Source organism: Bos taurus, chromosome 29, assembly GCF_002263795.3.
Source record: "Bos taurus isolate L1 Dominette 01449 registration number 42190680 breed Hereford chromosome 29, ARS-UCD2.0, whole genome shotgun sequence".
NCBI classification, from domain to species: domain Eukaryota; kingdom Metazoa; phylum Chordata; class Mammalia; order Artiodactyla; family Bovidae; genus Bos; species Bos taurus.
The window spans coordinates 17,561,970-17,575,888 of NC_037356.1; the positions used below are offsets into that span (position 1 = coordinate 17,561,970).

Below are 13,919 nucleotides of genomic sequence, written 5' to 3' on the forward strand. Positions count from 1 at the left end.
TTGAAAACCACAGTTAAAATAGACAGTTCTTCAAAATCCACCCCACCCCTCAAATGTCAGGGGTCATTCAACACTGAATAAAACTCTTGAGTGGGCGTAAAGGACTTGAGTAAGCCTAACAAGGCAAGTTGCCACGCATATCTGATATTCCTTTTTCACATATTTAGAAAATGCTTGACTCACCTCATCCACATGAAATTCTGATTTTAACTGTTGCTATCTAGATTCTCTGTGTGGCTTCTTGGGCTATGGTATTTGTCTTTGACTTTGTTCTCAACTGCTGTGAAATGTACTTGTCTGCTGTTTAAGGCAGCTGCAGTGGAGTGCACCCAGAAGTGGTTATAAGTCTATATTTAGTAAGCTGTAGGGTTTGTAAAACATTTGCAAATTCCTTTGGGATAAAATGGTTTCTATAAATGTAACATTTTTAATGAAACTATTATTATCACCCATTAAAGAAATATAACAGCTAATATGTATGGATTTGTGGATGAGACAGAGGCACAAAACTTTTTTTTCCTTAAGCATTCACTGAATTTTTTAAAACTTAGAATTAATCATATAAATCCTATTTTTATACTGTTAATCTTGAATTGCAGAGCTTTTACTCAAGTGTTTACCTTTGGTCCAACATTCCGAGCAGAGAATTCTCAGAGCCGGAGGCACCTGGCAGAGTTCTATATGGTAGAAGCAGAGATTTCTTTTCTGGAGAGCCTTCAAGATCTCATGCAGGTAGGTACTCAAGTTTTAAAATAGTTTCTAAATATCAGACATCTGTGACATTAAAATGCTTCTGTATACATTTTTACCTCGGACATTTGTGCCTTACAGGTGTTCACAGAATGAAGAAGATAGAGAACTACTTAATTTAATAAACATCTACTGAATGCTGTTAGTGTAATAGTTTAAACTACAGGAATCATACCGATTTCAGTTCATGTCCAAACGCTGCCATTAACTTTGCTATGTTACCTAACCATAGTGATCTTTAGCTTCCGCCCTGTAAAATGAGAAAAATAGTAGCTATTTTATTAGTTTATTGTGAGAAGTAAATGAAAGAGTGGGCTTCAGTGGTGGCTCAGTAGTAAAGAATCTGTCTGCCAATGAAGGAGATGTGGGTTCCATCCCTTGGTCAGGAAGATCTCCTGGAGAAGGAAATGGCAACCCACTCCGGTATTCTTGCCTGGAAAATCCCATGGAGGAGAAGTCTGGTGGGCTATAGTCCATGGGGTTGCAAAGAGTCACACACAACTTAGTAGTCACCAAGTAAAACAACAACAACAAATGAGAGACTGTATATAGTGTAAAGCACTAAGTATGGGGTCTGCATAAAGCAGGCTTAGTAAATAGTAGCTTTTGGTATTTGCTAAGCAAATAAACAAAGCATCTTTATAGTTAGAGAAACATGCCTATAGCTATAATATGAGAAAGCATCCACAGGAGCTGCCAGAACTCTGGAACAGGAATGAAGCTGGAGAGATGGTCAAGAGTCAGATCATGATAGAGTTTGTATTTAAATGCCATGCTGAGGGATTTGAACTTAATACAAAAGATAAGGAGAGAGAGTTCCTAGTGAGGAAAGGCCATGGTCAGAGTTACAGTTTAGAAATATCTGTCTAGCAGCATGATGAAGAATGATTTAGGAGGAGATAAAAACAGGGATGGGAGACTTTTCAGGAGGCTGTGGCCATAATCAATAGAGAGAACATAGCTCTGGAGTTGGATGGGCCAGGATTTGATTCTTAGCTCCGTCACTTACTGACTGTGTGACCTTACACATGGGACTTAATTTCTCTGAGCCTCAATTTCTTCATCCAGAAAATGGGAATAATAATACCTACTTCATGGGGTAGTTCATAGGATTCAGATCAGATCAGATCAGATCAGTTGCTCAGTTGTGTCCGACTCTTTGCAACCCCATGAATCGCAGCATAGGATTAGGCAGATAATATTATAAGGCACTTAGGATAGTTCCTGATACTTAGTAAGTACCCAGAATTTGTTAACTGTTACTATGAATTCTCTCTCCATTACCATTTTGGTTAATATCTTAGTTTGATTTTCTAATTACAATATGTTTATTTTAGAAATTTGTATCAATTCTTCTATTCATTTCTCCTCTTCAGTTCAGTTCAGTCGCTCAGTCGTGTCCGACTCTTTGTGACCCCATGAATTGCAGCACACCAGTCCTCCCTGTCCATCACCAACTCCCAGAGTTCACTCAGACTCACGTCCATCGAGTCAGTGATGCCATCCAGCCATCTCATCCTCTGTTGTCCCTTTCTCCTTCTGCCCCCAATCCTTCCCAGCATCAGAGTCTTTTCCAATGAGTCAACTCTTCGCATGAGGTGGCCAAAATACTGGAGTTTCAGCTTTAGCATCATTCCTTCCAAAGAACACCCAGGGCTGATCTCCTTCAGAATGGACTGGTTGGATTTCCTTGCAGAGTCCCTTGGATCCTCAAGAGTCTTCTCCAATACCACAGTTCAAAAGCATCAATTCTTCGGCGCTCAGCTTTCTTCACAGTCCAACTCTCACATCCATACATGACCACTGGAAAAACCATAGCCTTGACTAGACGAACCTTTGTTGGCAAAGTAATGTCTCTGCTTTTGAATATGCTATCTAGGTTGGTCATAACTTTTCTTCCAAGGAGTAAGCGTCTTTTAATTTCATGGCTGCAGTCACCATCTGCAGTGATTTTGGAGCCCAAAAGAATAAAGTCTGACACTGTTTCTACTGTTTCTCCATCTATTTCCCATGAAGTGATGGGACCAGGTGCCATGATCTTTGTTTTCTGAATGTTGAGCTTTAACCCAACTTTTTCACTCTCCACTTTCACTTTCATCAAGAGGCTTTTGAGTTCCTCTTCACTTTCTGCCATAAGGGTGGTGTCATCTGCATATCTGAGGTTATTGATATTTCTCCCGGCAATCTGATTCCAGCTTGTGCTTCTTCCAGCCCAGCATTTCTCATGATGTACTCTGCATATAAGTTAAATAAGCAGGGTGACAATATACAGCCTTGACGTACTCCTTTACCAATTTGGAACCAGTCCATTGTTCCATGTCCAGCTCTAACTGTTGCTTCCTGACCTGCATTTCTACTCTTACTCACCCAGTAAATGACCCAATGCCACTTAAAACAGAAATACTACCTTTTCCTCTTAACAGAGTGGAGTCACAATTTTATTATCCTAAGTTGGATTTCCTAGTAAATAAACTCTAAAGCAGAGATTTGTGTGTAGATAGTACTGGGGAATGCTCTCTAGAGAAATATCTGGAAAGGAAAGGAAGACAGCACTACTGAACAGAAGGAAAAGTTGAAGTGTGATGTGTTTACACTTTGAGGCCTTTGCCTCAAACACTTTGTGTTTACACAAAGAGGCCTTTGCCAATTCTGTGAGGACCTTGGAAGCTAGAATTGCCCTTCATGGTTGTCCCATGGGAAAGCAAGTGCCTCCCGATGTTAGCCAGTCATTGGACACAAGATAACCTGGGACAAGTTGTAACTTTGGGTGGGTAAGATAGCACTCTTGGTCTGGGCAGTTGCTGAAGAAGGACCCAACTATGAAACATCAGCAGTTAATATTCCCAGCAGATGAAGATCTTGGTCCTGAGCGGGTGTTCTGGCCACACCCCACATATACATATTACATATACTCCTTTACTGTCTCTCCTTGATTTCTCTAGAGCAGTGTTCCCCAGAGACACCAGGGAGTGGGTGGAGGAATAGGGAAGACTGGTTGCTACTGGCATCTTGTGGGTAAAGGCTAAGGATGCTGTTGAACGTCGACAGTGCACAGCCTCTTCCCCCCTAACAAACAATTGTCTGGCCAAAAATGTTAATAGTAACACTGTTGAGTAACACCTTTCCAGATTTAGGGATTCAGAATATGAGCCTCATGGAGTCAGTAAAATTCCTTAATCACCTTTTAGTTTTAGCTCACCACCCAGTTCTTTATTATTCTTTGGCTCAAGCGATGAGAGTATTGTAGAGAATGGAAGCACACCTTTTACCTCCTGCTTCTTCACTGCCCCAACATAAAACCAGAGGGAAAGTTCATAAAGACAATAGACATGGTTATGTTAGAATTAATTAAACATTATAATCTTTGCTCTATAATTATGTATTCTGTAACTGATTCTTAATTATTTGCTACTTTACTGACTGATACTCCGGGCATATACACTGTTGAATAGTTTGATTAATTGAAATATAAACCTTTTCCAAAAGATAAAAGAAAAAAAAATATGTTCTTCCCAAAGTAATCTTCTGCTTCTTTTAATTTTCTCCCTTTGATAAATTGAATTCTGTGGAAATTATTATCTTGATGAAGAGCAGTCTCTTAAATCAGTATTGTAACAAGGGATATTTTCCTCTTATGAAGTATAAACACTTAAATAGTACTATTGATATTTCAGTGCTATTGAATAATATAGTTTTTAAAACCTCTGAGGATTATGTTAACTCTTCAGTTAAGTTCTTGTTTTCTTTAATATATTCATAAAACATAGTCTGAAAGTCAATGTTAGAAGAGCCAGTGTTTTCTTCTTCAAAGGGAAATATACTGCTCATCAAAGATACTGTTTTACCAGCCTAGTGGCAAAGTCTTTATCTTGCAAATAGGTGTATTTTGTCTCTCAATAGTGTAAGCATACTCTCCAATTTATATGTTTTTTCCTCCCAAAATACATTGGCTTTTTTCAGTGATTGAGAGATATAACCCTTCATAAATCATTTAGTTACTTAGTAAGTTCTTTATCTCTCTGCTGGATTGAAGATGATATAGCCTCAAAGTAAAACATCTTTAGCCTCCTTTTGCTCTTCTTTCATCAAGTTATTCCTTACTTTTCTATAAAATACATGTATAATATAAAATAATATAAAGAGAAGTATAAAATATTTTATGTGTATTGTTTAGTTGCTCAGTCATGTTTGACTCTTTGCAACCCCATGGACTGTAGCCAGCCAGACTCCTCTGTTCATGGGGATTCTCCAGGAAAGATTACTGGAATAGGTTGCTATGCCCTCCTCCAGGGGATCTTCCCAACCTAGGGATCAAACCCAGGTCTCCCACATTGCAGGTGAATTCTTTACCAACTGAGCCACCAGGGAAGCCCCAAATATTTTATATACGTACATAAATCTAACTAGTTGTTATTTGATAATTAAATTCTTTCCTGTAGCTGATTGATTAAATTACTCAGACACTTATATAGCCCCACTGTATTTGCAACATTGATAGAGTGTCTGGTGATTCACAGAGGAAAGGGAGACAACTGTCTGGTGAGGCAACCTGGACTTAATATGTATTTCTTTATGGGGACACATTTGGAAACCACAGTATGATCTCATTGACTTCAAAAGAAGAATTTTAGTTTGGATTAAAAATATTTTAGAAATATTTTCCATTCCAGTCACTTTTTTCTTCTAAGAACAAATTTTTCCCCTGAGAGACTTACAGACACCCCTGGTAGAATGAAATCTTATATACTGATTTGTGTCATATTGATCTGTATTATTTTTACTTTATACCTTAGCAAAGCAAAAATGTATGTATTTGGATGAAGCTAGATCTCATTGCTTCTATAATCTTAAAGTTTACTTTCATTTATCAGTGACTCAATGAAGCACTTTTCAGAATGTTCCACTCTTCACAACAACTGATGCTGGTTGTGTGCTCCTCTGAACTGGGCACTGAGCTAAGTCTTCTGCATGTATTATCTCATTTAATTCTCACAGCAGTCCTGTAAAACAGGTACTGTTATTGCTCTGATTCTACAAGCAAGTAGACTGAAATTGAGGCATCAATTTGTTTTAGTTGTTCATTTGACAGCTCACTTCATTACTACTTTTGAAACTGTTAACAAAAACTTCAGACATTTTCTTTCTTTCTTTCTTTTTTCCCCTCCTACTCTGAGAAGAAGTTGTGATGTTTCTTTTAATCAGTCTAGAAACTGAATTAGCTTGCTGCAGTATATTCAGAAAGTAAGAGGCCTAATGGCTTTCAGTTCAGTTCAGTTCAGTTGCTCAGTCGTGTCCGACTCTTTGCGACCCCATGAATCGCAGCACTCCAGGCCTCCCTGTCCATCACCAACTCCCGGAGTTCACTCAGACTCACGTCCATCGAGTCAGTGATGCCATCCAGCCATCTTATCCTCTCTCGTCCCCTTCTCCTCCTGCCCCCAATCCCTCCCAGCATCAGAGTCCTTTCCAATGAGTCAACTCTTCGCATGAGTTGGCTTTGGAGTTGCTAAAACCTGGAGAATAGTCCCTGCAGAGCCCTAAACTGGTTTTTTCATGAAACTTAACATGTCAGACAATTCTGTATCATTTCTCTTAGGTTATGGAGAGCCTCTTCAAGACTACAGCAATGACAGTTCTCTCAAATTGTCCTAAAGATGTTGAACTCTGTCACAAATTCTTAGCTCCTGGCCAAAAGGTAATTAGTTTTGTGGATAAAGCCCTCTGACTATGTTAATTACATGCAATGACTCTAATTGCATTTACTAAATTTTCTTTTTTCTGTTTTTTTACGAAGGACAGATTAGAACATATGCTAAAAAACAACTTTCTAATGTAAGTAGATATTATACTTTCTCTGAACTTTATTCATAATTTATCATCATATTTATCATAATTTATTATGTATTAAATTTTTTGTTTGTTTATCTGCTTATCATACTCCCTAGACTCAAGGGACACTTGTATTTTAATGATAGTTATAGTTCTTGTGTCTGGTTCATAGTTGACAATCAATGTTGAATTAATAAATAAATGAATAAATCTTAGCAAGATAAATGAACATGGTAATTATTAGCCGTATTACTGCAATTCAGACTAATGCTTTAGTAATCAAAATCTAGCTTGATTAAAAACTATGCTTTTAAGATACATGTAATGTTTGCCTCTCCGTTTTTCTCTATTTCAATCTTCTTTCTTTTTCTTTGCTTTTGCTGCCTAAAATCTGAAAATATATTCTGAACTGTTTTTAAGCCAATTTTTTAAAACCTAAAAATCCATATTGTAAATACTGCACATACATTATTGCTTCATTTTCACTGTAATCCCATTATATAGCATTTGATATTGGACTGGTTGTTTAGTCAACCAGTCATATTAATCAGATAGGCTGTTCTTTTCACAGTTTATTATTAAACACATACTTGATATGGGAAAAACAGCAAATAACTTCTTATATCTAATACAAACAATTTACATAAAACTTAGTATTCAGCATTACCATATGTAAATTAGATGACCAGTGTGAGTTTGGTGCATGAAGCCAGGCACCCAAAGCTGGTGCTCTGGACAACCTAGAGGGATAGGATAGGGAAGGGGATTCAGGATTGGGGGGGACACACGGATACTTATGGCCGATTCGTGTTGATGTTTGGCAAAAACCATCGTGATATTATAAAGTAATTATCCTCCAATTAAAACAAATTTTTAAAAACTTTGTATTCAGGGTATTTACAGTGTATCAAGGAAGCAAGGTTGATACTCTGAAGAATAAAAGATTGTCTCTCAAAGTAGTTAGTATCATTTTTCTCTTGCCATCTTAAACTTAGCAGGTTTCTGTTCTAAGAAAATAAAGAATCCAACCTATCCTTGAGGAGGGAAATAAGAAAAACTTGGCACACTGGACCAAGCTGAGAATCAGGTAGCAACCTAGACCTGCAGACTACAGGTTAAAAGTGATGAATTGTTGACCCTGAACCAATAACAAGGCAGCAAATGTGGGAATAGCAAATGAGGGAAGAGTCAAGAGCCCTGTGGTAGAGAAGCAAAGGACAGTGAAGTAAAAGTGAAGGCTTTGGAGACTTTTTCTTTACTTAAATGTATATTGAATATTTACTATATGCCAGGCATTGTTCTAGCATCTAAAAACTGCTTTTAAAGCAATGAACAAAGTAGATAAAACTCCATGCCTTCACTGAGCTTACATTCCTGGTGGAGATAATAATAGCCAAGAAACAAGATAAAAATGTGAAACATATAATCTGTGAAAATGAGTAATACTTAGGGGGGAGAAACCAAAAAAGAGATAGAAGATATGACATAGGAAGAATGAGGAGATAGAAATAGTAGATAGCATGGTGGGGAGGATCCCACTGAGATGATTTTTGAGTAAAGATCTCGAGAAAGTAAAGTAAGAGCACCAGCTATATGGGTAAGTGGGAGAAGAACATCTTACGGAATTAGTTCATGTATTTGTAGAGACCAGGCAAATTCAAAATCTGAAGGCTGGAGACTCAGCGAAGAGCAAGTCAAAAGCAGCCTGCTGGCAGATTCCTTCCTTCTTGGAGGAGGCCATTCTTTGCTCTAGTAAGGCCTTCAAACTAGATGTTATTAGAGAGGGTATCTTCTTTAGTCAGGATCCACTGATTTAAATGTTAACTTCATCCCAAAAACACCTTCTCAGAAATATCCTGAATATTTGACCAAATATCTGGATACTGCAGCCCAGCCAACTTGACACATAAAGCCATCAACAGACCAGGATGGTGACAGTGGAGGGGGAGAGAAATGGTCCTAGTCAGGATAGGTTTTAAAGATAGAGCAAACAGGAGTTGCTGAGAGTGAGAGAGAAAGAGAGTGACTTGAAAGCCTTTGACTTACATAGCTATGGAAATGGAGACAGAGGAAGGAGTAGCAGCCAGGTTGCAGAGAGAGATGGGGTGGTAACAGGCTCATTCCCGTGAGGTGTCACATTATGATTGAGATCCATTCAGATGTCCGTTTGTAGATGTCAGGTAGGCAGTTTGAGTGTCCAGATCTGGAGTGTACAGGAGAGTTCTGGACATAAGTGTATTGATAAAGTTTTTAATTAAGTAGATAAGGAAAGAAATAAATTGGGCATCTCGAGGAATCTGTGCTGGAAACAGAGAATCAGGCAGATCTTAAGAGAAGTTATCCAGCTCCTATCTAATGAGTAAGATCTTAGATGGAGGGAAAATATCCACCATTTATTGAATATTTACTATGTATCAGACAGTGATAAACTGTACATATACTGAAGTTCATTATCTTCACAACAACTCTGAGTAGTTAAGCTTCAGTTTTCTCATCACAAAAGTGATAACTTGAGTAATTTTGTTGAAATGACCAAATGCTGCTTAAGCAGTATGTCAAAAACTCAATAACTTGAAAACCCTCCTACAAGACATCTAAAGACGTTAGTTAAAATATTATGAACTCCTCTGAAATGCACTGTTGGCTTCATTAGCATATAAGAGAGGTCCCAGCAGCTAGAAACAAAGAGGGGGAACAACCAGAGGGAATATTCTCAGAGTTCATGATTCTCAGAGTTCATAGCACTTTGGAAATAGTTTCTGGAAAGGAGAAGAAATATTATTCCCTGTACATACCAAGGAGCCTGGAGGGCTGTAGTCCATGGGGTCACACAGAGTCAGACACAACTAAGCACGAACACGTGCGTAACCAAGAAAAAGTAGAGAGAATTGCTGAAGGCCATCAAGGATATCCAGTGTCAGAACTCTAACTTGAACTTGAAAGTTCTGCCTCAACTTAAGGTATAGGCAGAGTATCATAGAACATTTAGAATAAGGAGAGCTATTTAAACACGAAGAGTCTTTTTTTTCTTGATATTGTACCTGTAATATATCAATGGTACAAGATTCTAGTGCTTCCCTTTTTGACTGCTCTTTTATTTCTCAGTATAATGAATAGATCATATCAAGTAATTGATGGAACAGAACAGTAGAATATCTAAGTAGAAAAAAGCTTAAGACAGTATAGCCCTGTGTCCTTATTTTATAAGTGTAAATACTTAATTTTTTAATATTTGTATTTTTAGATTTTTTTAAATAAAGATGACATTTTATAAAACCTTCATTGAGATGAAGTGATTTACATAGCTAGTAAGTGGTAGAGTCAGAGGGAGAACCCAGGGCCCCTTATGTTTCATTTCAATAGAACATATGAAACTGCAAGTGGTTTAGGCATTATCTCAGGAGTTAAAAGCTTAGACTCTGGAGTCAGCACATCAAGCTTTACTTCTTACTTACATGAGTGATTTTTGGCAAATTACTGAACCTCTCTACACTTCAATTTCCCTCCTATAAAATGCTCATTTAAAAAGCATTACTACTATCAACACCAGCACCATTCTAACTTAGAAATTATGTGTTATTTAATACTAGATTTTCTTTTGAATAGAATTTCCATCTTAAAAAACCTATCACTCAAAACATAGCTTCGGGAAGTCTATTTGTACTTTATGACACAGCTCTTTCCAGTTAGTTATTATAAATTTGAACTTTGTTTTTGCTTCAGAGAATAAGTTTGGGTTGGGTAAGATATTTTTTTAGCTCAAAGGTCTTCAGAAAGCTTGTAGATTTTTGTTTTTAATCATGCAAAATACTGTTGGAGAGGAAATAGAGAACACCTTCATATACTACTAGTGGGCATAAATTGGTGTAACCCTATAAAGGGGGAATGGATGATATCTTTGGCAGTGTCTTTCAAAACTATAAAAACTCCAAGATGCAAGTACTCTAGAAGCCAACAATTCTGTTTTTCCCATGTTCAAAATTTGTGTGAGCATGTGAAGTGAAGTGAAAGTCGCTCAGTCGTGTCCAACTCTTTTGTGATCCCATGGACTATATAGTCCTTGGAATTCTCCGGGCCAGAATACTGGAGTGGGCAGCCTCTCCCTTCTCCAGGGGATCTTTGCAACCCAGGGATTGAACCCAGGTCTCCCACATTGCAGATTGATTCTTTACCAGCTGAAAATACTGGAGTGGGTAGCCTATCCCTTCTCTTGGGCATCTGCCCAACCCAGGAATCAAACCAGGGTCTCCTGCATTGCAAATGGATTCTTTACCAACTGAGCTGTCTGGGAAGCATAAATTAGATATATGTGGTCATGATTTGCCGTAACAAAAGATTGGAACCAGCTGAAATACCCATTGGTAGGTGACTGGTTTGACTGATTAGGATATATCCACATAGTGGAATGTTATGTAATAGTTCAAAAGGTCAAGTTCTTCATATGGTGAAAGTAAAAGTGAGTCGCTCAGTCGTGTCCGACTCTTCGCAACCCCATGGACTGTAGCCTACCAGGCTTCTCTGTCCATGAGATTTTCCAGGCAGTAGTACTGGAGTGGATTGCCATTTCCTTCTCCAGGGGATCTTCGCAACCCAGGGATTGCACATGGGTCTCCCGCATTGTAGACAGACACTTTACTGTCTGAGCCACCAGGGAAGTTCTTCATATACTAATGTGTAAATATCTGCAAGATATATTGAGCAAGAAACGATTTAAAAGAGTGTGTATGATGCACATGCTATAGCATTACGCTGCAGCTGCCATCTATAAAAAGGGGAGATTGAGTATTAGTATTTGCTTAGAGATGCATTAAGCCCTCTGGAAGAGTACACAGGAAACCAGTAACAATGATTGTTTATGAGGAGAGGAACTAAGTGGCTATGTGAAAGGGGTGGAATGAAGATGTATACTGTTTTATTCATCTTGATTTTTTTAACTATATGCATATATCACCTATTCAAACTGTTAAATTTTTAGTTTGGCTTGCTTTAGGCATGGTGCTTTCTTACTGAGGTAACCAGTGGTATTTTTCCTGAACAATCTTCCAATACTAGAATATATTATGAATCCCTTACCATGGTCTGAAATAGTTCATAGGATTTGACCTCTCATTACCTTTCCCATCTAATTCCTGGCATTCTTCCCCTTATTCAATATGCTGTAGTCACATTGGCTTTTTTGTTTTGTTTTGTTCCTTGAATAAGCCAAACTGTTCCTCACTGCAGGTTTTTGTACTCACTGTTCGCTTTGCCTGGAATACTTTCCTTAGGTATTTATATGGCTCATTTCCTTACTTCATTCAGGATTCTGTTCAAATGTCACCAATTCAGCAAGGCCTTTCTTGACCATCTTATCTAAAATAGTACACCAAACACCCCCTTTTTACCTTGCTTTGTTTATCTTCATAGCACCAGTAGCTCCCTGGAATTATATTATTTTTGTTTATTATCTTTCTATACATACATACACACCCTCTTTTTGTCTTGCTTTGTTTATTTCATAGCACCAGTAGCTCCCTGACATTTTATTATTCTGGTTTATTTATCTTTCTACACACACACACACACACACACACTCTCTCCATAAAAGCAGGGTCTTTGTGTTTATTTACTGGATCTCCAGTGCCGGGAATGATGCCTAGAACATGGTAAATGCTCAGTATATGTTGGGTGAATGAGTGATAGCTCTCAGGAAAGAGTTTTCCTCTTTCAGTCTCAGTATTTAACACCTTTTCATGCATTAGCATAACATGAATTCAGAGAAAATCTTTACTTTCTTGAGTGACTAGCTTCTTTGTGTACACTACAAGTGTGATTATTGAATGGCCATTTCTCTTCACACTGCTCAGACTCTCATAAGATTAAATCAGCCATAATTCCTGATTATCAATAATCATTTTTTATAATCATTGCTGATAACCCAGCAATCATTTGATACTCATGTGTGATCTGAAAAAACAGTGTGAAAATAAGCCTTTTACAGTTTTCAGATGCACTAATTAACAACAGCCCATTGTATAGACCTTTTTCTGATTTTACCCTTTTTCTCTCCAGCATTTCTTACACTGAGGCAGTGGAGATCTTAAAGCAGGCATCCCAGAACTTCACCTTCACTCCAGAGGTAGGATATATATATGAAAATTTCTTTCTCATATTTATCTGATTTCATTAAGAATCCTTTAAAATAACCTTATTTCTCTTATTAGCAATATGCAGTATTTCATTGGGTTTTTTTGATGTTTGCCCAACCTTGTTGACATATATAGACTGAAAAATTGTTTTGAAGTAGAATCATATCATTTGGATTAGCAGTGACAAAAGGAGTTATAGAGAAGTTTCCCAAGTTTAAAGATGAAATTCCTTAGAAATATCATAGAATATAGAATAGAATATCAGTGTAGCAATCAACTAGTTCAGTGTTTCTCAAAGTATTTTCTGAATGATGTTTCAGCTGACAGACAAAAGAGGTTATGTGATCAAATAAGTTTAGGCAACACATTAAACAGGTTTCTTTTTCCTTTGAACTTTATGGAGGCTTCTAATTTGTGACCCACTTTGAAGAACACTTGAGTTTTATGTTTTTGCTTTTTCCCAGAACTCCTTTATTTTATTGGCAAGGATATCGGTCTGGAAAGACAGCATGATCTAGTGACCATGCACATAATGTTAGAGGCAGGTCTCCTCATTTCTCTGCCAGTGCTTCTTTCCTGTAATTAAGATACTGCCAGACAAAGGGGACTATAAGATAATGTTAAGAATATAATACCTTTGTCTTCAAACTACTGCTTATACCAGTTCTATTCCCAGTTAGATGTTCTCTTAAGTTAGATGTTAGATGTTAGGTTAGATTTTCTCTTAAGTTATGAGTGTCCTGTGCTTATTATATTTATAATCAATTGATTTCTTTGTATAATTTTTTAATTTAATATTTGTCTTCTACCCTAGAAGCTTCATGAAGTTAGGGGTTTTGTTTTCCTTACCACTGTTTCCAGTACCTAGATGGTACTTGGGATTTAATAGGCACATTAGTGTTTGCTGAATAAATAGATGAACAGTGTTATTAAATATTCATCAAAGAGCACCTGATATATTAGTTGACTCTTCTATAAAAAAAAAAAAATTCACTGGGAGAAGCCAGCTAGCCAAAGATAGACTCAGTATTAGGAATATTATCTCTCATCATTTAATTTCCTGAGACTTAGGAACAGTAACTGTAGAAGCAGCTCTGGCCAATATTAATAAAAATTATGATTCTGAATCAGCTTTTCTGCACTGTGGAAAGCATACTGTGTCTTCCTATTTGTCTGCTAAATGCTGCTCCCTCATTGGGGCACAGAAAAGCA

General features: G+C 37.4%; 1 protein-coding gene across 4 annotated transcripts in view; it reads left to right on the plus strand.

The window, feature by feature from the left end:
- NARS2 (asparaginyl-tRNA synthetase 2, mitochondrial) overlaps positions 1 to 13,919 on the plus strand; it is a 137,413-nt gene that overhangs the window by 107,772 nt on the left and 15,722 nt on the right. For 3 of the 4 annotated variants that reach the window (NM_001098867.2, XM_059882782.1, XM_059882783.1), the window contains 4 exons: positions 600 to 732; positions 6,347 to 6,445; positions 6,545 to 6,582; positions 12,631 to 12,697. In NM_001098867.2, the coding sequence (NP_001092337.1) occupies positions 600 to 732; positions 6,347 to 6,445; positions 6,545 to 6,582; positions 12,631 to 12,697 (337 nt within the window). The remainder of the gene's footprint in view (positions 1 to 599; positions 733 to 6,346; positions 6,446 to 6,544; positions 6,583 to 12,630; positions 12,698 to 13,919) is intronic. The other variant, XR_009493305.1, reaches the window with a different exon arrangement.